The sequence below is a fragment of the Triturus cristatus genome, chromosome 7, assembly GCF_964204655.1.
Source record: "Triturus cristatus chromosome 7, aTriCri1.1, whole genome shotgun sequence".
In the NCBI taxonomy this organism is placed as follows: Eukaryota; Metazoa; Chordata; class Amphibia; order Caudata; family Salamandridae; genus Triturus; species Triturus cristatus.
In genome coordinates this window covers 1,172,110,092-1,172,135,454 of record NC_140590.1, presented here as the reverse complement: position 1 = coordinate 1,172,135,454, position 25,363 = coordinate 1,172,110,092, and the positions used below count along the sequence as shown (strand labels likewise).

At 44.8% G+C, this 25,363-nt stretch overlaps 1 protein-coding gene across 1 annotated transcript in view; it reads right to left on the bottom strand.

The window, feature by feature from the left end:
• The window catches only part of TBC1D10B (TBC1 domain family member 10B), a 339,453-nt gene that overhangs the window by 131,300 nt on the left and 182,790 nt on the right, over positions 1 to 25,363 (bottom strand). Inside the window, exon 5 of the mRNA XM_085618470.1 lies at positions 24,205 to 24,319. Coding sequence (XP_085474596.1) covers positions 24,205 to 24,319 — 115 coding nt within the window. The remainder of the gene's footprint in view (positions 1 to 24,204; positions 24,320 to 25,363) is intronic.

The window sequence follows — 25,363 nt, the reverse complement described above, 5'->3', positions numbered from 1 at the left end:
GGCAGTTCTTGAAGTCGTGGTCCCACTCCATGCACTGAAGCAAACCAGATGAGGGTCTGTCACAGACATCTGCCTGAGATCCACATTACATAGTTTAAAGACTATTTGCTTTTTAGTGGACATCCCTAACACACTAGGAGATGAAATCCTTAAAAAAAACAGTTTTCAACAAAAGTTGAGAAAAAAAGTCAATAAAAAAATTACTGGGGGTAGCTTTCTCCAGAACGGAGCAGACTGGGGCAGAAGGAATATGCTACTTACCAGTATGCATCTGTTCTTGGCATGTAGAGCTGCAGATCTATACACTGTGCATAGATCGCCATCTGGTGTTGGGCCCGGATGTTTGCAGTTTGTTTTTCTTCTTGGACAATCTTTGGAAGTCACGAGTCCGGTGACTCCTCCTTCGGTACGTACTGCGCATGGGCTTCGGCTCCATCCTCAGATTGTTTTTCGCCAGCAGGGAAAAGATGGAGCGTAGTGATAATAGTAAAGAAACCCATGTGTGTTGTATCTAAATAAGATAGACTGAAACAGATACAGGTAGCCGGGGAGGCGGGTGGGCGTGTATAGATCTGCAGCTCTACATGCCAAGAACAGATGCATACTGGTAAGTAGCATATTCCGTTCGAGGCATATGAGCTGCAGATTATACACTGTGCATAGATTATATAGCAGTACCCAACCCTAGCGGCGACCGCCGGTATCCGTTGCAGTGGTTTGAAACAGTGTCTTTAGTACAGCCTGGCCCACACTAGCTTGTTGTTTGGAGTGCACGTCTACACAGTAATGTTTTGTGAAGGTGTGCGGTGTTGACCATGTGGCTGCTTTGCAGATGTCATCTAAGGGTATGTTCCCTAGAAAAGCCATAGAAGCCCCTATCTTTCTTGTAGAGTTGGCTTTAGGTGGAACAGATAATGTTCTTTTTGCTTTGTGATAGCAAATTTGTATGCACTTTACAATCCACCTAGCTATCCCTGATTTTGAGATGGGGTTGCCTTTATGCGGTGGAGAGAAGGAGACAAACAATTGTTTAGTCTTTCTGAAAGGTTGCGTTCTTTGTATGTAGTAAAGTAAAGCCCTTTTAACATCAAGTGTATGTAGAGCCCTTTCCGCAACAGATTGAGGTTGCGAGAAAAAAAACGGTAATTCCACCGATTGATTGAGATGGAAGGGGGAAATGACCTTAGGCAGAAATTTTGGATTTGTGCGAAGTATCACCTTGCTGTGATGTATTTGTAGAAAGGGGTCTTGTATAGTGAACGCTTGTATTTCACTAACCCTTCTAAGGGAAGTGATAGCTACGAGGAAAGCTGTTTTCCAAGTAAGGAACTGTAGCTCACATTTATGCATTGGTTCGAAAGGCGGACCCATCAGCCTTGTAAGAACTACGTTTAGATTCCACACAGGTGAGGGTGGTGCCCTGGGCGGAATTACTCTTTTAAGGCCTTCCATGAAGGCTTTAATAGCAGGCACTCTGAAAAGTGATAAATGCTGTCTGTTTTGCAGGTAAGCAGCAATTGCTGCTAGGTGTAGACGGATGGATGAGTATGCCAGGTTACACCTTTGAAGATGGAGCAGGTAGCATATGATGTGCTGTATGGATACATCTAAAGGGTTGATTGTATTGTTACGGCAGTAAACAACAAATCTCTTCCACTTTGCGGCATAGCATGCTCGAGTGGTAGGACGTCTGGCTTCCCTGATAATGTTCATGCAATCAGGGGGAAGGTTAAGGTATCCAAATTCTAAGATTTCAGGAGCCAGATCGCAAGGTTGAGCTGAGCTGGGTCCGGGTGCCGGATTTCTCTATGGTTCTGGGTTAGGAGGCATGGGGACAGGTGCAGTTTTTGGTGTGGTACCACTGAGAGCTGTAGTAGTGTGGTGTACCATGGCTGCCTGGCCCATGTTGGAGCTACCAGAATGAGTGTGAGGGAGTGCTGTTGTAGCTTCCTTACCACTAATGGAATTAGCGGGAGAGGTGGAAAGGCGTATGCAAATTTGCCTGACCAGTTCATCCATATCGCATTGCCTTTGGACAAAGGGTGTGGGTATCTGGCGGCGAAGCTTGGGCATTTTTTGTTTTTGTGGGTGGCGAAGAGGTCTATCTGAGGATGCCCCCACTTGTGAAAGAATGGGTGAAGAACTTGTGGATGCAGTTCCCATTCGTGCATTTGCTGCGTTTGTCTTCTGAGCAGATCTGCCATGATGTTTTGTATACCTGGGATGTGTTGTGCCAGGAGAAAGATTTTCTGTGGGATTGCCCATCTCCATATGCTCTGTGCTAAGCGAGAGAGCTGGGGAGAGTGTGTCCCCCCCTGTTTTTGAATATAATACATTGCAGTCATATTGTCTGTGCGAATGAGGACTGCTTTGGCTGAGATTTGTTTCTGAAACTATTTCAGGGCTAGAAAGATCGCCAATAACACCAGATGGTTGATGTGGAGTAACCTTTGTTGTGGCGTCCATACACCTTGCACTGTGAGGTGTAATAGGTGCGCTCCCCAGCCGGAGAGCGATGCGTCCGTCGTTAGAATCACCTGAGGAACCGGGTCCAGGAACGGTCGCCCTTTGGAAAGGTTTGTGGTGTTCCACCACTGCAGAGAGCGATGGGTGCGACCGTCCACCAACACCAGATCCGTTAGCTGTCCCTGGGCCTGGTTCCACTGGCGTGCTAAGCACTCTTGGAGTGGACGCATGTGGAGTCTTGCATGAGGCACTATGAAGATGCAAGATGCCATCATCCCTATTAGCTTCATAAACACTCTTGCTGGGAGAGAGTGCTGAAGAATGAATCTTTGGCGCAAGGCTTGTATGCTTGCGATTCTGGCTGAATTGGGATAGGCTATAGCTTTTGAGGTGTCTATAGTGGCACCGAGGTATTGCTTTGTGTGAGACGGTATCAGCTGGGACTTTTGGTGGTTCACCGTGAAGCCTCGCTGGTGGAGTAGTTGGATGGTAGTGTTTGTATGTTGCACACAATGGTTGTAGGACGCGGCTTTTATTAGCCAGTCGTCCAAGTAAGGGAAGACGTGAATGTGTTGTCTTCTGAGGTGTGCCGCCACTACTGCTAGGCATTTGGTAAACACCCGTGGTGCGGTTGTGACCCCGACGGGGAGAACCTTGAACTGATAATGTTGGCCGTCCACCACAAATCTGAGGTACTTTCTGTGAGAAGGGTGTATTGGAATATGAAAGTATGCGTCTTTCAAGTCCAGTGTAGTGAGAAAGTCGCCCTGGCAGAGGAGTGGGAGAACTTGGAGAGTTACCATGTGAAAATGGTCTGAATGTATGTATGCATTTAGAGGCCGGAGGTCTAGAATGGGCCGTAGGGTCTCGTCTCTCTTTGGTATCAGAAAGTACAGAGAGTAGACCCCTAAATTTTGCTGATTGACGGGGACCTGCTCTATAGCTTGTTTTTGCAGGAGGGAGATTACCTCTTGTTTCAGCAGTGTGGTATGTTCTTGTGACATTGTACGGTGCCTGGGTGGAATATTTGGGGGGGTAGATGTTAGTTCGAGACAGTACCCTGACCGAATAATTTGGGTCACCCATTTGTCTGATGTTATGGTCTCCCAGGTTTGAAAAAAGTCTTGTAGTCTGCCCCCGACTGGAGTGGAATGGTCTGGGGGGAGCGGGGGAAAGTCATTGCGTGGGCGGTGTGGCAGAACGGGCGGTGTTGGTTTTGCCCCTGCCTTTATTATTGTTCCCTCTATATCCACCTCTTTGATAGCCCTTTGAGAAGTTAGTCTGAGGAGGGGACTTGTAGGACGTAGAGGCGCTATCGGCAGAGTAACCTCTGCCAGTGCCTCGAAAGGAGGAACGGCGAAAGGAGCGTCTAGGGGTGTGGGATTGTAATGCCCCCATAGACTTCGCCGTATCTGTATCCTTCTTCATTTTTTCCAGGGCTTCGTCTACTTTTGGGCCAAATAAGTGTTGTTGGTCAAAAGGGTGGTTCAATATAGATGCTTGGACCTCCGGCTTAAAGCCTGAGATTCTAAGCCAGGCGTGGCGGCGAAGCAGAACACTGGTGTTTATAGCCCTGGAACCTGTGTCTGCTGCGTCAAGGGCACATTTAATAGAGGTGTTGGTAATGAGCTTTCCCTCTTGTATCAGTTCATGAGCCTTATTTTTATATTTCTCTGGGAGGTGTTGCATGATAGCCTTCAGCTCATCATAGTGCGCTCTGTCGTAGCGTGCCAGCAGCGCTTGCGTGTTGGCGATGCGCCACATATTGGCAGCTTGCGAGGCAGTGCATTTGCCTGACGCATCTAAGAGCTTAGACTCCTTATCGGGTGGTGGAGCCTCACCTGATGACTGAGAATTGGATTGCTTCCTAGCTGTGGATACCACTAATGAGTCTAAGGGAGCAGGTCCTTTAATATAGGCAGGATCTGTGGGGGCTGCCTTATATTTCTTTTCTATTCTGGGGTTTAAGACCCTAGCCCTGACTGGGTCCTTGAAAACCTCTGCCGCATGTTTGGTCACCCCTTTAAGCATGGGTAATATGGCAGTAGATTTATCTGCGATGTCAAAAGTGTCAAGTAGGAAGTCTTCCTCAACTGGATCACTGTGTAACTCCACCCCATGATAATGTGCCGCCCGTTGTAACAAGTGGTGGAACCCCAGGGAGTCCTCCGATGGAGATGGCCTGGATGGATAAAGATCATCCTGAGGCACATCTGGGACATCAGGATTTTGGTAATCCTCCCATGGGACTGGTGTTCCCGGAGGAGTGGGGTCCTGTGGGGTATCAGTTGGATCATAATATGGATCCCCTTGGTCATCAGGGTCTGGAGACTGGGTGGGACAGCGATGAGGCAAGGGTGGAGAAGGTGGAGGCGGAGATGGGGGAGGTGGAGGGGGTACTCTGAAGGGGGATGTGGCAGAGTCTTTTCTTGGAAGACAAAGTCAAATGTCCAGTCTTTGGATCCTTTGTTAAAGTCTTTTGACGAGGATCTGGGTGAATAGCTCCTCCGGCACCGATTCCTCGGTCGGTGCCGATGTTTTCGGAGCCGACGGCTTCGTTGGTTTATCCGTGCCATGCTTTTTCGGGGCCTCCGATTTTTTGTTCGGTGCCGAGGCAGGCTTCGGCACGGGAGCGTCGGTGCCGAGGGATTTATGTTTGGTCGGCACCGAGAGGCCAGGTTTCGACACCGATGGCTTCGGAACGGAGCTTGGTGTGGTTTTCTTCGGTGCCGAAGGGTGTTTTTCGGTGCCGCTAGTAGGCTGGCTCGAGCCCGAGCCGCCGGGAGACTTATGATGCCTCTTCACCGGGCCCGAAGGTGGGGTGATGGAAGCGGTATGCTTGGTTTTCCCTAGGCCCAGAGGCGAAGGTGTAACCGGAGTCTTTCGGTATGGGCGCGGGAGTGGGAGGGAGTAGAGTACTCACGACCCTCTGTGATCTCCTCCACGTCGGAATCGTCGGCCTCGGAAGCGCTGACGACATCGTCCTCCTGTTCGGTGTGCTGCTGTCCCGAAGCTCCGGTGTCTTCTCCGAAGATGTCAGGTGGAGCCGAGGTCGATGAGTGCGCCATGGTGCGTCGAGCTTGTCGATCCCGAATAATATTTTTCGATCGAAAAGACTTGCAGGCGGGGCAGTCTCGGGCCTCGTGTTCGGGAGAGAGGCAGAGGTTGCACACCTGATGTAGGTCGGTGTGGGGAAATTTAGACCCACATTTTGGGCACTTCTTGAAGGGAGTCCTTTCCATCGGCCGAGACCGGAGTCGAGATAGGCCCGAAGGACGCTGCTGATGCCTGGAATCGAGGAAGTGCCGAAGAGAGAGATGAAGAAGATGATTCAGTCTGAACAATCTCGATGGACGAGGATTTTTCGCCGAAGGTCGAACTGGAGAGGTTCGACGCCGGAGCACGAAGTATTACATCCGAGCCCGATGGCGGAAAAAAACAATCTGAGGATGGAGCCGAAGCCCATGCGCAGTACGGACCGAAGGAGGAGTCAACGAACTTGTGACTTCCAAAGATTGTCCAAGAAGGAAAACAAACTGCAAACATCCGGGCCCAACACCAGATGGCGATCTATGCACAGTGTATAATCTGCAGCTCATATGCCTCGAACAGAAAATAACTGATGTCAGCACGATGGGGTGACACCTATTTTGGCACAGCACATCACTTCCGGGACAGAGTAGAAGGACGCCACCTACCGGTGCGCGGGGTAGTGCTAAAAAATTTCCAGGTCTAGTATGAGACCTGGGAATTAGTCTAAGATAAGCAATCTGCTGCGTCAAGTCTCTACCAGATATCATTGGTCTAAAACAGGGATCTTCCGTCATTTTGTTTTGCATGCTCCTTAAAACAAGGAATAATCTACCAAAGGTGGTTTCAATACCGAAATTGACACAGATTTTAATTTACACACCTAATTTAGAAACCTTGCTCACCAGCTCCTTGAGATACATTTTAAATGAACTGGGAAGATAGTGAGTTTTGCGGACTGTTGGTATAATAACAGATTGAGAGCCATGAGGACCCTTTATGGACAGAAGTTCAACCTTTAGGGTCCTTATGCCTATTAATTGGAGGGAACGGAATGCTCATTTCAAGGGAGACAAGCTGAACCTCTGAAATAAGGGATTTGGCCAGGGCTCTGTTTCTTCTGGATATATGGCTTTCAGAACCTGATTTATCCCAGTGCTTCCATCTTGCTCAGTGGTAGGAACCAAATGGTTCTTGTTTCAAAAAGTCATTTAGTTCTACACAGTCCCTAGTTTTCAGGCTCTGTGTTTTGCCTCCAAGAGGCATTCACAATTAGGTGCAACTTGATGGTCTTCCTCATAGAAGGCCCTTGAATGAGAAAGGTGACCCTCATAGCAGTAGAGGCAGGCATTCATGACTCAGGCCTGAGTCAGCTACTGAATCCCTCTTATCTGCATGTTGCAGTTTCTTTTGTGCTACAAAATCCAGGGTTTTGCAGCCATCCCTGGAAATAGATACAGGATGATTCCTCATGGACCTTGCATGAACAGCAGTGCAGACGATTCTAACAACTCACTGGATGGAGTATGTTACCCTATAAGCATCTATTCATGGAGTATAGTGCTGCAGATTCACATGCTATGCATACTCCTGCCAGCTAATGTTGGGCTCGGACTCTGTAACATCTTTTTCCGCTAAGTCTTTTTATTGCTGACATGAAGTCGAGTCCTCTACAAGAAAATGCGCATGTTCAACAGCTCCATTGTTAGATTGTCAATGTATTTCTCGCCATAATGGCGAGTGAGGATGGAGCTTGTGAAGATGTTATAAAAGAATGAACATGTGTGTAATAAACTAAAAATATGTACATATTTGTATACATAATGTATATTACATGAAAATCTGATACTAGCGTATGCCTGCTAGAAGGTGGGAGGGCGCATGTGAATCTGCAGCACCACACGCTACGAGTAGATGCTTACAAGATAAGTAATAAACTCTATTCGTAACATGTTGGCTGCAAATACACATGCTCTGCATATACTGTACAGCTGTACTCCTCTCGCGGTGGCTCTGGGCATCAGATGGTGTTTGAATTAGTGTTTGTAGGACTGTTTGTACCACAAGAGATTGCGGCCTTGCCTGGACATCCATGCAGAAGTGTTTAGTGAAAGTGTGTGGATTCAACCTAGTAGCTGCTTTACAAATATCAGCTTAAGTAATGTTGCCCGAGAAAGCCACTGAAGCGCCTTTTTTCTAGTAGAAAGCTTGTATGGAACTGTTGGTAAAGTTAGTCTGCCTTTAATTTTGGAAACCTAAATACATTTCACAATCCACATTGCAATACCTGCTTTATAAATGGCTTTACCCTTTATTTGATTTGAGAAAGCCACAAAAAAACGGTTGTGTTTCATGAAAGGTCTAGTACTCTCAATTTAGTACAGCAATGCTCTTTTAACATCAAGTGTATAAAGTGCTCTCTCTGCCACAGTCTCTTGCTCAAGGACGAAAACAGGTAAATTAAGTGTTGGGTTTTAATGGGAAGGAGAGACTACCTTCTGAAGAAATTTGGGATTCGGTAGCAGACGTACTTCTTTTCTTGAAAAACCTGAAAAGAACATTTTTTTATGGTAATAGCATGAATTTCGCCAACTCTTCTCAGGAACATTATAGCTATGGGGAGAGCAACCTTCCAACAGAGGAACTGCAGTGGAGATGCATCCAGTGGTTCAAAAATTGATGGCACCAACCTTTTAAGAACAACATTTAAATTGCATGAGGCCAACAGTGGTGCACGTGGTGGAATTATTCTTTTCAACCCTTCCACGAAGGCCTTAATGACAGGTATTTGAAAAAGTGAATGATGGTGACAAATCTGAAGATAAGCCGCAATCGCCGTAAGGTGCAGCTGAATGGAAGTGTAATGCTAAATGCGACTTTTGTAGGTGTAACAAGGAGCATACTATCTGTTGTACGGTAGGCGCACATGGGTCTGTGTGCTGGGCTATACAGTAGTGTACAAGGAGTTTCCACTTCGCAGCGTAACAAGCTCTTCTGGTTGGACGCCTTGCCCCCATAAAATGTCCATATACTCTGGAGGCAATGCAAGTATCCAAACTCTACGACTTCAGGAGCTAGACAGTCAGGTTGAGTTGATTGTGGTTTGGATGCCTGACCCTGCCCTTACTGTGAGAGAGAAGGTCTGGTATGTTGGGTAGCCTCTTGTGAGGTACTGGGGCAATTCTAAGAGTGTCGTGAACCAGGGTTGTCGCGCTCAGGTGTGAGCTACTGCAATCATCTTGAGCAATGCCCGTCTGAGTTTCCTGACAAAATATGGAATGAGTGGGAGAGGCAGAAAAGTGTATGCAAATATCCCTGACGAATTCATCCAAAGAGCATTGACAATGGTGTATGGTGGTACTTGGAGGCAACATTTTGGTATTTTGTGCTTTCTACAATGGCAAACAGATCTACATCCGGTGTCCCCCACCGCTGCAAGCCAGTCGTGCTAGTCAGAGTATGCATATTTTGCCCCAAATCATCGGCACTCCCTAAAAAGTATTTTTAACCTTACATCACCCGGAGAAGATCACGGTTGGTGGAACTTGGAAGGGGGCGTGTGTGTCGAAGTCACCCCATACTAAATGGTCGCTGAAAACTCGAATCAAAAGGCTATTTTTTAAATTTATTTAGAGTTCTTTATAAAGCACAAACATGACCCCAAGTGTATCAGAGAGCTGCACATAAAAATTAAATAAACAGACAAGTACATCAAGAGTAAAAAAATAATAATGGACTGTTAAAACATATCAAAACAAACGTCCGTCATTCAATTATTAGGCACTGGTCTAAATTCTTCATGGTGGATTTTCTGATGCTGCTCTGAAACAGACAAAGTTAGGCTCTTCGAGTAGAAATCGTTAGGAGTCCGTTGTACTTCCACAAGCTGCGAAGGTGTCGAAGATGCAGTGCTACTGTGCAATCTGTCTGAACCAGATGACGGAAAATTATCAATATAACAATGGAGCCATTGAACATGCACATTTTCTCAAAGAGGAGGTGACTCGATGTCATGTCAGTAATAAATAGATTTCTTCGAGGCAAAAAACAAGTTGTAGAATCCAAGCCCAACACTAGATGGCAGGAGTGTACACAGCATGTAAATCTACAGCCAATACATGCTACGAATACAGGTGTTCTATATGCTCAATGTGGGTTAGCCCCCAGAAATGTTTACAGCTCCCTGCTTCAAATTTATTTTAAATGGCATGTGTAGAAGAAGGAATTTTTTTAAGCAATGTAAAATGAACATTGTTGTTAAAACCCTAGCTATTCTAGAAAACTGAAATTATCCCATAAATGTATCAACAAACAGGACGATCACTGAAATGGCTAAAGGCAAAGTACTTGTCCTACATTGGATGCATCTGTCCATGCCAGTTAAGGAAACAATTCTTCGAAAAAAACAGCAGTTTTACAGTTCCATTTTATAGGCTTTTAGGAGGATGTTCTGCAAATAATAAATGAGGGGCTAGTGGTGATACTAGACAGCTCTACTCTATTTCACAGATTTTATTGGAGAAGCCAGATTCAGTAGCATGTGAGAACCCAATTCCATGAAGTTGCTTTAGTCCTTTTTTAAACCAGTGGCCACAAAGTTTCAAACTAGTGTTACTATTTACCAGTGAGCTGCCAATCGGATGTAGTGCTAAACAAGATGACTATTGACCCCCGGCTTTGTCTAATATATATTTAATTTGATTCTCTTCGAAATCAGATCCAATTCTAGCTCTATAAGGCAAGTAAGAAAAATTGGACCTATACTAAATATCTACAATAGAAGGATAAGTTACTTACCTGTAATCCTATTTCTCGTCCAGGGACATCCTCATCAAAGTCATAAGCACTGAATATTCACGCACATGTGCGGGGACCCCGGAAATAATAAAAATTATATATGGGAAACAAATATATATATATATATATATATATATATATCATTTTTTCTCATATCAATGCAGCTCCCATCTAGGAGGCTAAACAATGTAATAATACATAAAGCTGTATTTGCATATATATAAAAGCACAAGAGGGCAAGTAACACTTGAACTCTGTTTTTAATGAGTAAGAACTCATGAAGAAAGTACATTGCAAACAAAGCAGACCTTGTTAGCCTACAGGCTGCATTGTAAACCAATAGCATAGAAAATGAAAGCATTTTCCTACAAAAACTGGCACCGTGCCTTTAAGGCAGCCATGACCCCTCGCTTCCCATCATGCCTCAGGGGTGACACTTAGGTCAGTTGTTCTTTGTGTAGCCCTGAAGAACAGAGCCCAAAGATATTCTTTAACAATGAATACAATCTCATTTGCCTGGGGCGGAGGGTGGGTTGCTTATGACTTTGATGAGGATACCCCTGGAAGAGAACAAGGATTACAGATAAGTAACTTATCATTCTCTTCCAGGGGATCCTCATCAATGGTCATAAGCACTGAATAGAATAGCAAGCCCAATCCTCACCCTGCAGGCAAATGAGAGAAAGAGAGACCCAACATACAACAACAGCCGCAATCAGCTGTTGAACAGATTCCTCAAGGAGGCCTGGCCTACTTGGGTGTCTGCTCTGGTGTCTGAATCTAGACAATAGTGCCTCGTAAATGTATGGACGGACTTCCAAGTTGCCGCCTTACAGATTTCAGATGTAGGCACGTTATGCAGAAAAGCAGTCATAGCCGCTTTTCCTCTGGTAGAATGCGCCTTGGGAGTAGATCCAAGAGGACTTTGTGCTAATTGATAAGCTAGCTTTATACAAGAAGCTATCCATCTGGAGATGGACCACTTTGAAGCTGGAAAACCCGTTCTGATCGACCCATAGTTAACAAATAGTTGATCAGATTTTCTCGTGGACTTGGACCTATCCAGGTAGAATTTTAAAACTCTTTTCAGGTCCAGAGAGTGCAAAGCCCTCTCAGCTGGAGTGGAGGGATTAGGGAAAAAAGTGGGCAGAGATGATCATATTTACATGAAAATCTGACTCCACTTTGGGGAGTAAAGAGGGATGAGTCCTCAATACGACCATATTAGGATGGAAGACGGTATAAGGTTCCTTAGAGCAGAGCGCCTGTATTTCGCTCACTCTGCGAGCTGACGTGATCGCTACCAAGAAAACCGCCTTCCACGAAAGGTGTTGTAAGGTTGCTTTGTGTATGGGTTCGAAAGGCGGACCCATCAATTTTGATAGCACCAGGTTCAGTTCCCAGGGTGGTGAAGGAGGCCGGACCGGAGGATAAACCTCCTTCAGACCCTGTAAAAAATCTTTAACAACCTGCAACTGAAAGAAAGAAGGCTGAGAAGGTGAACGCCTATATGCAGTGATAGCTGCTAAGTGCACCTTAATGGAAGGAAACTTCAAGCCTGCTTTCGCCAGATAAAGCAGGTATGGAAGGATGACCTCTTCCTGTCCTTTGGTTGGGTTACAATTGTTTTGAACACACCACATATAAAAGCGTTTCCACTTGCACGCATAGGAGTGTCTAGTGGACGGCCTTCATGCTTCCTTTAAAATGGACATGCAGTCCTGTGGCAGTCCTGTGGCAGTCCTAAATGGCTATACTGGAGGACTTCAGGAGCCAATCTGCCATGTTCAGTGAGGGAAGGTTAGGGTGATGAATCCTCCCGTTCATCTTGGACAGCAGGTCCGGTCTGCACGGCAGCCTCCTGTGAGGGCACTCCGACAGGTGCAGAAGGTCCGGGTACCACCATTGTCTCGGCCTGTCCGGGGCAATCAGTATAATCCTCGTGTGGGAATGAGACAACTTGGTCACCACCTTCGGAATGAGAGGAAGGGGTGGAAAGGAGTACACAAATGCCCCTGAACAGTGTATCAAAAGGGCATTCCCTTTTGACCCTGGCCGGTAGAACCTTGAGGCGAAATCTCGGCATTTTGTATTTCCGTCGTCCGCGAAGAGGTCGATGGTGGGGCGACCCCAAGGCTAGACTATGTCTACTACAACTTTGTTGTTCAGAACCCAGTCTTGTCGGTCTTCGAAGTGACGACTGAGAGCATCCGCTATTGCGTTCTGTTTGCCCGGCAGGTGGACTGCTGTGATCGATAGGTTCCGTGCCAGGAGCCAATTCCAGAGAGTTTGAGCTTCCAACGACAATATGCGGGAACGAGTTCCCCCGTTTGTTCAGGTAGTACATGGTGGTGGTATTGTCCGTCTGTACTAAGATTGAACTTGCCTGAATCGAACGGAGGAAAGCCTTGAGGGCCAGGTGAACTGCTTTCAGTTCCAGCATGTTGATGTGATAGGATCGCTCTTTTGGAGACCATAGATCTTGCATCTGGAGGGATCCCATGTGGGCTCCCCAGCCCTGGAGGGAACCGTCTGATCAGTGTTTGAGAGGGAGGTGCTTGGTGAAAAGGTATCCCGACTTGCATATTCTCCTTCTTCATCCACCATGGGATGGAAGATCTTGCTGCGTTTGAGAGACTGATCTTGTCGTCCCAGCGAGCTGTTTGCTGATCCCACTTGTCCACCAGATCCTGCTGAAGAGGACGCATTCGTAATCTGGCATTGGGGACCAGGAAGATGCAGGATTCCATCGACCCTAACAGGGAAGCAATCCGACGAACCAACAGCCTTCCGTTGCCCAGAACAAGCTTGCATTTCTGTATGATAGAACACTGTCTCTCCTCCGAAGGAAACACTTTCACTACCTCGGAATCTACCAGAGCACCTAGATAATGGATTCTCTGCGTTGGTTGTGGAGTCGATTTCTCGAAGTTCACGTGAAGTCCCAGCCGGTGACAATGCTCTATGCATTGCAGGAAATGACTCCTCATGCTGCGCGGTGAGGGACCCTTCAACAGTCAGTCGTCTAAGTACGGGTACAGGAAGATGCCTTTGCGGCGTAGTGCGGCTGCCACTACCGCCATGCACTTCGTGAACACTTGGTTAGCTGACTTCAACCCGAAGGGTAGTACCTTGAACTGGTAGTGAGAGGATCCCACCAGGAATCTCAGGTATTGTCTGTGATGCTGATTTACAGGTACGTGAAAGTATGCATCTTGTAGATCCAGCGAACACATCCAATCTCCCTGAGTGAGATGTGGATATATTGTACGGAGAGCTAACAGGCAAAACTTCTCCTTTCTGATTGATTTGTTGAGTGTTCGCAGATCCAGAATGGGTCTGTACTCCGCTTTTCAACCCTTCTTCTTTACTAAGAAGTATCTTGAGTAGACCCCTCCCCCTCTTTGAGATATTGGCACCTTCTCGATAGCTGACTTTCGGAAAAGGGTGGCCACTTCGTTCTGTAATGTTTCCATCTGGTGACACGATGATGGAACCGGAGGGATTGAGGGAGGATGGTGTTGAAAACGTAGAGAGTACCCATTTTGCAGCGTAGCCAATACCCACTGGTCGTTTGTGATAGCTCGCCACCCGTCGAGATGATTTGCGATACTCCTACTCCTCCCCCCCCCCCCCCCCCCACCCCCAGAGTGGTTAACGGTGAAGGGGGAAGCGGGCACTCATTGCTTGGTCTGCGTCTTGGCAGAGGTGTTAGTCTGACGCTGGTTTCCTCTTCCTCTGGAGGAACGCCTGCCCTGATATGGAGATCTTTGTTGACCTTGCTGATCCTGATTTTTCTGCCAATGAGGGGTTTGAACCCTCTGTTCGAAGGATCGTCGATTGTAAAGTCTAAATCTTTTGCGTAATTCCTTCTTCTTTTCCAGACCCACGGCCTTTAGTGTGTCCAGTTTTGTTTTCATGCGGGACAGATCCTCATCCAGCCCCAGAGATGATCCGGAGAAGGGAAGGTTCAGGATGCACAACTGCGCTTCTGGTTTGAGCGCTGTGAGACGGAGACAAGATGTTCGTCTAGCGCATATCCCATGCGCATAGGCATGCGCCGACAGAGTAGCTCCATCAGCTGCAGCACTGATAACTTGGTTAGCCACCAAGCTGCCCTCCTGCAAGATCTCCTCAAAGTCCTTGTGGTCTTTATGTGGCAACTTCTCTGTGAATCGTTGTATGGAGTCCCACAGAGACCTGCGATAAAGGGCCAAGAGAACCGATGCACTTGAGACCTTTAACATTGAGGCTGATGTGCCACAAACCTTCCTTCCCTATGAATCCTGCATTTTACTCTCCTTGTCTGATGGAACAGAAGAGGAGGAAGCAATAGCATGAGTCTTTTTTGCTGCTGCAATTATTACAGAATCCGGAGGGGGATCAGATCTAAGGAAGAGTGGGTCATCTTCTGGTGAGCGGTACTTCTTTAAAATTCTAGCTGGTGCGGTCTTAACTGTTGCCGGTGTAAGAAAAATGTACATCACTGGCTCTATGAGGCATGGTAGCAAAGGTCCAGATGCTTCCCTTTGATGTAAAGTCTCAAAAATCATAGAGGACTTACTTTGACGAGCTGGCATAGCAATGCCTAGCTTTGTTGCTCCTCTGCCAAGTATGTCCTGAAAGGTGGTAACGTCATCCACTGGAGAGACCCTCGACGGTGGACAGTCAGTGAGGGTAGGTGGGTAGTCTCTGTGGGACGTGCGAGTAGAAGAGGATGAAGTCCGGGATTTGTGTCTCCTTCTGCTTCTAGATCTAGATCTCCTTCTGTGCGAGTGCACAGTAGTGTGGCTGCGAGTTCTAACTCTTGCAGGAGTACGTTCCCTGTCCACAGCCTGTACCAGTCGAGCCAACAGAGATCTGTGAAGAGGGCTCGAGTAATGTTGTGCCCCTGTGTCTGGAGCCGTGGCCCAGTGATGCAAGGGTCTGTTCCATCGTGGTGAAAGATGGATTGAAGGTGATCTTCGCCTCTCTCGCTCTTCAGGAGACCGTGTAGGGGGAGGAGAATTCTCCCCTGCCTGCGTAGACCTGGTCGGAGAATCTTGGTGTCCTCTGGACACTGGACTGCCGGATGTCGAGATAACCACCTCCGGAGACCTTGACGTGGAGCCTCTGCGGGAACTGGGAGAACCTGTTCTAGACGTCTGCGTTGGTGAAGAGGATAGACTCACTGGACGTGAGGCCTCTTTAGACTGGTGTCTCGACTTAGATCTGGAACGACGTTGATTGCTTTGCCGATGTCGTCAACGATTTCTTCGTCAGCGGCAGATCCAGACGCCGATGGAGAACAGGTCGGGACCTTGCCTCTCGACGTCGAGTTCTCTTTTTCTGCTGCCTCACTGGAGACCTACCTCTTTTGGGGCCTCATGTAGGTAGCCCAATACCGGTCGGTAACGGCCAACTTTCGGTAAATATACCGTTACCGACCGGTATTTAGGCTTTTGAGATGTAGGGGGATCATTTCTGTATTCGGTAATTTACCGAATCGGTAAAATTACCGAATCGGTAATTTTACCGATTCGGTAAATACCGAATACAGAAATGAGATGTAGGGGGACTGTGTGGTGGGTGTGGGGATTTGTTATTTACCACCAACTAATAGTTGGTGGTAAATGACGAATATGTGTGAAAATGCATTTTTGTGCACTGTGTGGTGTGCAATGTGGCAGACATACATGCCCCTAGGGCATGTATGTGCGCCACATGTGCACACATGGACGAATCAGGGGTGCAACAGGGTGTCAATGTGACACCCTGCCACCCTTGAATGTGCTCCCCCCATTACCGAATCCGTATTTACCGATTCGGTAATGAGGCATACCTTCCCATTGATTCAATCAATGGGAAGGTATGCCTCATTACCGAATCGGTAAATACCGATTCGGTAATTACCGACTTACTCTGATTCGGTAACATTTACCGAATTATTACCTACATACACTTTACCGATTCTTAAATACCGAATCGGTATGATTCGGTATTTTAGAATCGGTAAAGTGTATGCCACCTACATATGGCCCTTGGAGAGGCCATAAAGTCGAATTCTCTCCCTATCCTTGATGGTACTTCTCGACAGCTTCTTACAATGATGGCAGCTGGAAGAAGAGTGAGACTCAGGGAGGCAGAGAATACACACAGGGTGTGTGTCTGATCTGGCCTTCTTGCCACAGGCAGGGCAAGGATCAAATAAAGAAGGCATTCTTGAAGAAAATAAACCTTTTCTGGAACCCAAAAAAGATATCACTCTCACTCTAGGGCAAAAAGACGTTTGGAATGCCACTGTGCCTTTCGCCAAGAAAGATGACGGCTTTGACTGGAACAGCGTTACCGATTTCTGTAGTGCAACTAAGCTGAGACTCAGATCTTCAACACTTGCAGCAACCTACTAAAGGATTTTAAAAATTGGTGAAAGGCAGAGTGGCATTCCAATATGGATCTTAACTATGAACTACAGAAACCATCATGCACTTTAGCCACGCCCACTACGGCGGAATTCAAAAGAAGCGCCCTGAAAACGGCGCGAGACTGTGCAGCTGTGCCTCCAGCATAGACCAGTGACCAAGGGCTCAACTCAGCCCGAAACGCGTTTGGACTTATTGCTGTGGTGATAAACTGATGTCCCGGCTACCTACAGAATAAAAAGGTGAAGCAACGCTTGTGTGTGGTGCCTCAATTTCAGGGCAGTTTCGAGAATATATATATATACATATATATATATACATATATATATACATATATATATACATATATATATACATATATATATACATACATACATACATACATACATACATACATACATACATACATACATACATACATACATACATACATATATATATGTTTTCCATATATCATTTTTATTATTTTCGGGGTCCCCGCACATGGGCGGGAATCTTCAGTGCTTATGACTATTGAGGAGGATCCCCTGGAAGAGAACAGCACAAAACCTGAGATCATTATGTTTGGCCTTATGGTCAGTCAGCATTGTTTTAACTAAATGTCCCAAATACTTGGTACACACATCCTTAAATACATGGTTTAGTAATACTTGAATCCTCACTCTCCGTTTTGTTTTCCTCAAAATAATATCCAGGATGGCAGAAAATTCCCACATCACCATAAATCCTCAAGAAACAGAATTCCTCCGGTTGTCTCCTGTCTGATAATCAATATAAACATACCAAACTTCTTCCCCACCACTCGCTTCTTCCGTTTCTTCACTAGGGATCACCCTGGACCCATCCTTACCTACGATCCCACACAGCAATAAACTAATTATTGCACCTAACTTCAATTAAGGCATCCTCATCAAACAACTTATGTCACCATCCCTTCTAAAATTGGTGGCCCATTCTATGGTTCTTCCAAAACAGGACCTTCGCAATGCAGTACTTGCGGGCACCTCTCAAAACTGTACAGCATGGTGCAGCCAGCCTAGAGTCATCTGCTAATAAATTCAACCCTATTACTCCAATTGCTGCACCAGATCCCTATTGAGGCCAGGATTATGTTCAATTTGGGTTGTCTGGCCTACAAAGCTATTCAAGTTGAACAGACAGGTGGCTCCAGAACATAGGTGTGTCTTTACGCAAACACATAAAAACACATCTATTTTGAATGTACCAGTTTCGATATGCCTTATTGTTCCATGAATGTCCAAATTTCTACAGTCGATCGTGCACCCTATCATGTATGTATGTATTTGGTGTTTCTGTAAGGTGAACCCTGGCAAAAGGTATAGGGTACTGTACAGAGTAAAATAAAAACGTACAGTCAACAAGTGATAGGAGAGGTACCTGGGCTATAGACGGTTAATGTACTGGGATAACGTGACCTTTAAAGAGGAGTCTTCAACGCTTTCCTGAATTGGTGCAGTGTAGGGGAGGTCCTGCTGGATGCAGGATGTTGAGCCAGATTCTGGGTGCATAGATGGAAAAGGCCTGCTGCCTTCTATCTTTTTTACACTTCAGTCTGATAGTGTCCTGGCTGTAAGTGTGCTGAGAACAACCAGAGATGGAAGATTGTCTGCAAAATAAGCAGGGATTCTGGTCGCACTGGCATTGTAAGTGATGCAACTAGTGTTGAAGATGGTGCGGGCTGGCAAGGGGAGCCAACTGACAACGGGATGTAGGCGATGTGACCCCTTTCCTCACCTCCTCCACTTGCTTTCAACCCTTCAAAACCATCATTCCCATCCCTCTTTTATTGCACTCTCACTATGCCTTCCTCGTCCTCACTATCCCTCTCTTCTAGCTCACTTTCACTAAACCTCCAAAGTCTCTCCCTGTACTTCATGCCCTACCTATCCCACCCCTCACTTTTGTACTTTCTACAACTCTCACTTTCTCCTCATCACTCCCTCCACTGCTTCATAGTCCACCCCCCACCCCTCTGCTCTCGGTGTATGAACTCTCCTAACAGTTGACAAAACAATATACAGGTCATCTCAAAAGGTATCAACACCATTTTTCACAATGAAAATCTTCTACACCCACGGTCTGCAACAGGATGACAAACAGAAAATCCCTTGTCTTCTATGGCAATCTGTAAGATTTTTTTTAAACAAAATACTTACAGCCTATAACAGAATGACAGAAATCCATTATTAAAGGCATGTTGTCTTTAACATACAATTTACGTACCTTCATAATGCCTTATCTGGTATAGACAACATCTAGCCGCAAATTCCTTACCTTTGAACCGGCGCGCAGGGTACTGCTCACGAAAAATCTTCCAGATACAGTCAGATGCCTGGGGAAATTCATAGGTAGGAATCTGCGGCTAGATGTCCCGATCTGATACTGTATTATGCGTAAGCTTTCCAACATGGAAACACACTTGCAGTCACAAAATGAAAAAGGTATACAATATTACAGTAGGCAAAGCAAAATACAGGATCTCCAAAGAGGGACTAACAAGGATTCTGAGAGTGCAAATCTTCTATCCCCATGGTATGTCAGAGTGGATAACCAACACTAAAACCCTTGCCTACTATGGTAAATTGTGAGATTTCCAATGCAACAAAATCCCTCTCTGCAGATTTGAATAGAGTGTGCCCATAATTGCCTATGGCCTTTAACGTATCCTTTTCACAATAAATAAGTCACGCCAACTGATTTTGTATTAACTTCTCAAAATAAACAGATCTAGTTTATAGCCTTGGTCATTAGCTTACCACTCCAACCAACAAAGCTCTGCTGGATTGATTATAAGCTTTTACACACAGCAACCTGAGGAGAAAAAACACCATACCCCTCTAATTACAGAGGAGAAGTTGTTTAATAGCATCCTAGTGGCATGTGTGCAACCTTAAACAACAGTCTCAAATGTCAAACACAATAAGCTTGGCTTGATCAAGGGCTTGGCTCAAGCAGGTGGGAAAACAAATCACAGATGGCTGGAGGGTAAGCATTCTTTCTATGGTAGCACACATTTTTGACAAATCAAAAGCTGTACTCAGATGAATTAACATCTGGGTGTAGCCACAACCCTCCCTCTGTAGTACTCGTGAAAGTGCTTTTTCAGGACGAGCCTGAGCCAGCGCGCATGCACTGCGAGACTTATTATAGAGGAGTAGGTGCATAGAAGCTCCGCCCACTGTGACCATATTTGCCATTGGCTTGTGTCTTTGTCCGTCCTAAATGCTGGCTTCTGATTCGTCAATAGGCTTGTTAGTCCCTCCTTAGTACCGCCTTCTCTTCAATTGTTACCTCCCATGGCAACTGGCCCCTTTACTTCGGCTGTTACACGGTATCTGTTATTTAGACTGTGAGCACTATTTTCTTTAATAAGGTTCACCTATTGCAGGTACGGCGTGCTTTGGTGCCTTCTAAGCCCCCTAGCCTCCCCCGCCCTCCCTCCCGCTGTCCGTGCCTTCTACCCTTCCCCCGCCCTCCCGTTGTCCATGGCTTCTGTCCTGCACCCTCCCTCCCGTGGTCCATGACCTCTCCCCCTGCCCTCCCGTTGTCAGTGACTTCGGATCCGCACCCTCCCTCCCGTTGTCCATGCCTGCGGACTTCGAATTTACTGAGTGTCCACTAAAAGTGCTCGTTTGACTTCTGAAATCACTACTAAATAAGGTCTACTTAGTGCTACCTTATTATGTACATACCAAGTTCCAAGATTCTCAATGACACCAATCAGTTAATCAATGGAGGGTCTAGTTTTTATAAAAGGGAACGTTTTTCACATTTACAATGACTCAAGCATGGATCTCTCTCACAGACTATCAAGCTTTTAATTTGCCTATGCTGTGAGGAAGGACTCTCTTTCCAAAAGTTACGAAGGAATAATTAAAAATGCGTATATATGAGAGCACTCATGTAATGGAGCTTCACTTTTAGCCTGGGAAGATGTGGGTGGTCTTTAACGCAGACACCAGCAAAGCAGTTGTTCATGTACATAAAGGCATCAAAGGAAACTTTACTAACTTTTATGTATGCACACATGTAATTCTAGTTTTACAGATCTTCAATATCCACAATGCCATCATTACTTTGGAAATTTACTTATCTGCTATCACATTAACAACATTTATTTCAGCTGCATTTGTGAAGCTATGCGATCACTTCACAAAAAGTAGGAGGAAAAATAAATGTTAGGGTTTGCATAATCTATTATTAGGGCTATAAAACCACCAGTGTAATATTTTATATAATTTAAATTAATGCACGTTTAATTTAGGGTTAGGGTGAAGGGTTTAACTACTAGGCGCAAACTTTAATTTAATTACAATAAAGGGTTAGTGTTACATTAATTATTTAATTTTAAATAATGTTCTGCAAAGGCATTCACAGTTCGTGATATAAAATCGATAACATTTAAATACAAATGCATTTGAATTCTTACAAATAAGGTTACTTTCCGAATTATGGTTAAAATAATGTTGATATTTTAATTTAGGTTCAGGATAAGAATTTAAATTAACGGAATTACATTTAATCTGAGTTCCTAAATGTAATTAGGGTAAGGATTGCTTACAAGTTGCCATTTAATAAAGTAATTAAATTACATTTATTAAGAAAAATAGGGTTAGCATAAACGTATAACACAAGGTAGCATTTAAATTATGTAAACCAAATACACGGTTTAGTTAGATTTAGGGTCAGAGAAGAATTCTACTAATTATACTGAAAGGCCATTTAATTACATTTAAATTCAGATTAGCTAAACTTAGCATTATGGGAAAGGATGAAGACAAACTGAAAGCAGAAAAAAGTGAAGGAAGGTCATAGTCAAAGAGATTTCACTGTGAGGATAGGGGCTAAATAAAGGCACTTGATATATTCTGCAGTCTGTGCTAACATTATTCGCCCTTAGTCTTTTACCCGTTGGAAAAATAGTAGCATCATTACAGCCCCTTGCTAACAGTACACGTATGGCATACCAAATGCAATTGAAGGAGGTATCCCTAAAAGCAACATGGGAAGGCAGATAATCAGTGAAAGAAAGATTCTAAATTGCTTGTTTCTGTGTGCAATATGATTTAGTCAATGTTTAACAGAAACAAGGCTGCCTGATGACTGTTCAAATGTTGGATGACTTGGTCCCTTGGAGCTGTTAAGTCCATTGCATGGAAACGGTGGGCAAATTAGGGGGAGGAGTGGCTTTTGTAGCCAAATGGTTGATTTTTTCATGTAAATTTCAAAGCATATCTGCCATGCCAGTCAGCTGTAACGAAGTCTCAGGCTTAGATGAGGAGGCTGGTGCCTTCACCCTTGAAAGGGAGAATTAAAACTATGACTGGATGATTGAGCATGCTTATCGCTAAAACCAAAAAATTGCCTACCCAACTTTATCTTAATTCTAAGAAGCCAACCACAGAACAGGCTAATAAGCAGGACCTTGCATTTAGCAAGTGTTAATTGTTTATAGTGGGGATATCCAGTTCCATTCATAAAGTCACTCCTTTTTTAAAATTCGGTTTCAAATCTCAGATCTGTGCCCTTACAAAATATAGAGAGGAGGCATAATACAAACCACAAAAGACTAAAGACACTTCAACCTAACAGTAAATCTAGACATTTATTGTAGACCTTCAATTCCTCACTTACAAAAAACCTTCAATTCCTCACTTACATAATTTTTTAACACACTTCTGCATCCTGTTCACAAGTTAAACCCCGAAACCAGTCCTACGATGCTTGTTTCCAGTCCAGGGAGGACCTGGCCTGGTAGTTCGGGCTGGACTGTTCCTATGAGGCACAGGGTCAAGACTGATTTGCATATGGCTGGGTCCAAACTGGAATGGCATGGTGAGCAAAAAAACGATGGATTTAGGCCCAGATCTCTGTACTGGGGTGAATGTATGACATTGTTCTGCATTCTGTCCATCAATTGTTCTTTTTGCATTTGTCACAAGGAAAATGCACCAATAGGTTTTCAGAGTATTAGTTAAGTTCAAACTGCAGGCTTGACTAACACTTTCTCCCTCATTTTGCTACAGCCATGTTTAGGTGAATTATTGGAAATATGGTTCAGGCAAATTCAGAACTTTGCGACGGAAACTGAACAGTCCCGTTTCAGACCGAGTCATGGTATGGAACTTGTCATGCTGCCTGCCTTAGCCTATCTCAGAAGACTGGAGGTGGTAGTATCAGAGCACTAGTTTCCTTACATCGTTCAGGTGCTTTTGACACCATCTATCATGCCACACTGGATTTGACACTGGGAAAATTAGGTTTTGAAGGCGAAGCGTTACCATGGATTACAATATTTTTGGAAGAGAAAAAGAAGAGGGTTGCTAAAAACAACTTTTGCACAGTGGATTTATAGCAACACACTTGTTCTTCAGGTTCTATTTTATCTCCGTTTAGAATTATTGGTTGCAGAAGACCCCTGGCTAAATTTCTACAATTTGTTGGCGTCCAGTTCTGCATGTAATGATACAAGCAGATTTTTGATTTGTCACAATTTACTTAATCCAAAAAGGCAGACAGGTCAATATCTCTTACAAATTGTCTATCCTTCACCCGAAGATGTTATCCAGGAACCTTTTTAAAGCTTAACTCAGATAAAACAGAGCTCTCGTCACTAAAAACAACACTGGCTTTTGGAATACAATCAGTCTGCCTGCGGAAATAGAGGAGCCATCAAACTTAGCAAAAAACATCTGCAATGTTGGCATTATTGCTGAAACCAATCTTATACTTGATGCTCATTCACCCAAAGTGTTTCCATCAGTTTTCTTGAAATAGAGACACTGAAAAATGTATTCAAGCAGAATATCAACGTCCTGTCGTCAACGCCTTGATCTAATCTACCTGGCAGCTCCACTGACACCTTGCAGGACATCATCTATTAATCTGTTATAGAATGCTGCCACTGTTCTTTCCAAGGTGTGTTCAGGCGAGGCCATGTCGACACAGTACTTGAATCGCTGCACTGGCTGTAGTGTGAAACAAGTAAATGTAAAACTATGGCACTCTGGTAAGGAGTTATCAATCATCTCCCGGTTTCCTAGCAACGAAACCAAAATGGCACAGAGCAGGTTGTATCCTGCGTTCTACTGACAAGGTCATCCTCCAAACACCCAAAATGAACACTCTAGGTAACAGTCTTCTCAGTGGTAGCAGTTAGGACATGGGACTCCCTTTCCCTGCACTTTTGGAAGGAATCTTCTCTTCAGAGGTTGCATAAAGCCTCAAAACAAGGTATAAGCAGTAGTTTTTAATTTACTTTTAATTGATATAATATGTATGCTATGGACTATTTATCCTTCTTACCATAGATTAAGCTTTTATGTTGGCTTTAAGCGATAAAAAGCATAATGCACGCAGCGCTTTAAAATACTTCATAACATAACTAAGAGGTCAAAATTAAGTACACTAATTAAAGGTAGAGTATTTTCTTACTTGCTACAGTAAGTCATTACCTTTCTTTGGAAAACATATAATTATAAGTCCTTACCTCAGCGGGCATGTGCATTAGTAGGACAGCAGCTACAGGTGCTTGAGCCTGACAGTATCCCTCATCTGGCCGGTATATGGTGTATGCCTTCAAAATACGGTATAGATCCTGCTGTCTGGAAAGACAATGGCAATTGCTCATTTTAAAAATGATACACATAAGAAAGAGGTAAAACAACCTGCTTCATCAAACAATGGGTCCTGCCGTAGGACAAGAATGTCTTTACTTCTCCATCTGCAAAAGGTACTAATAAAGGTAAGGTAGATAGCACCTCGAAACCTTTCATGTTCCTTTTGTCACTTTCTCCTCAAACCCAAAAACACAAATCACCCTTTTTCCTCTTTTCAGAACCTGACACTTCTCAGGATTTCTAGAAAGTAAATACCAGTTGTAGGAAGCTGGCTTAGTATATGGTGCATACTTATTTAAGTGAAGCACCCTGCAATAATTCAGGCAACACTTATGGGGATTTTAGTGGTTTTTGATAACCTTTGAAAGCTCTCAAAGTGGTAGCTTCAGGCTTATCTTGGAGTGTTAAGCAGATTGTTTTACCAGTTCTAATCCACACAGTGTATATATACAAATATGTCTATTTATTACACAACACTCACTAACACATTTGTATATCTCCTCCCAGAGATACAAAAACAAACAACAACACTTCAATTGCAAATAGGTAAGTAAGCACAAAATACAATGGTCTCCAGAGAAGACCAAACCATATACTAAGAAAGTGGAATGCGAACTGCGACCAAAGTCGTGACTTGGACCAGGAGACTCAGAGGAGCGGGGGACACAAGGAACCACCTATGGTTAGTACCCAGGAACCCTATGGAGGTTGTGTGCAGGGTGGAAACAAAGCAGAGTACTCAATAGAAGTTAACGGGAAAGTCGAGGTTGCAGTTTGGACCCTGAAGAAACCCAGTGGAAGACAGAAGTGTGTAGGGTCAGCCCACCCTTGGATACCCCAGGAACCAGGAATTCCACACCAGGGAAGTCTGGTGCATAGGTGCGAAGAAACGTCAAACCACAATAGACCACAATGGAGGATTTCAGGAGAGATGCCGTTGGAGAAGACTGTGCAGGAGTCCGGTGGAATCCAAGGGTGGATTCTTGAAGTGAAGAACCTGTAAGCAGAGGGGACTAAGTCTATGACACT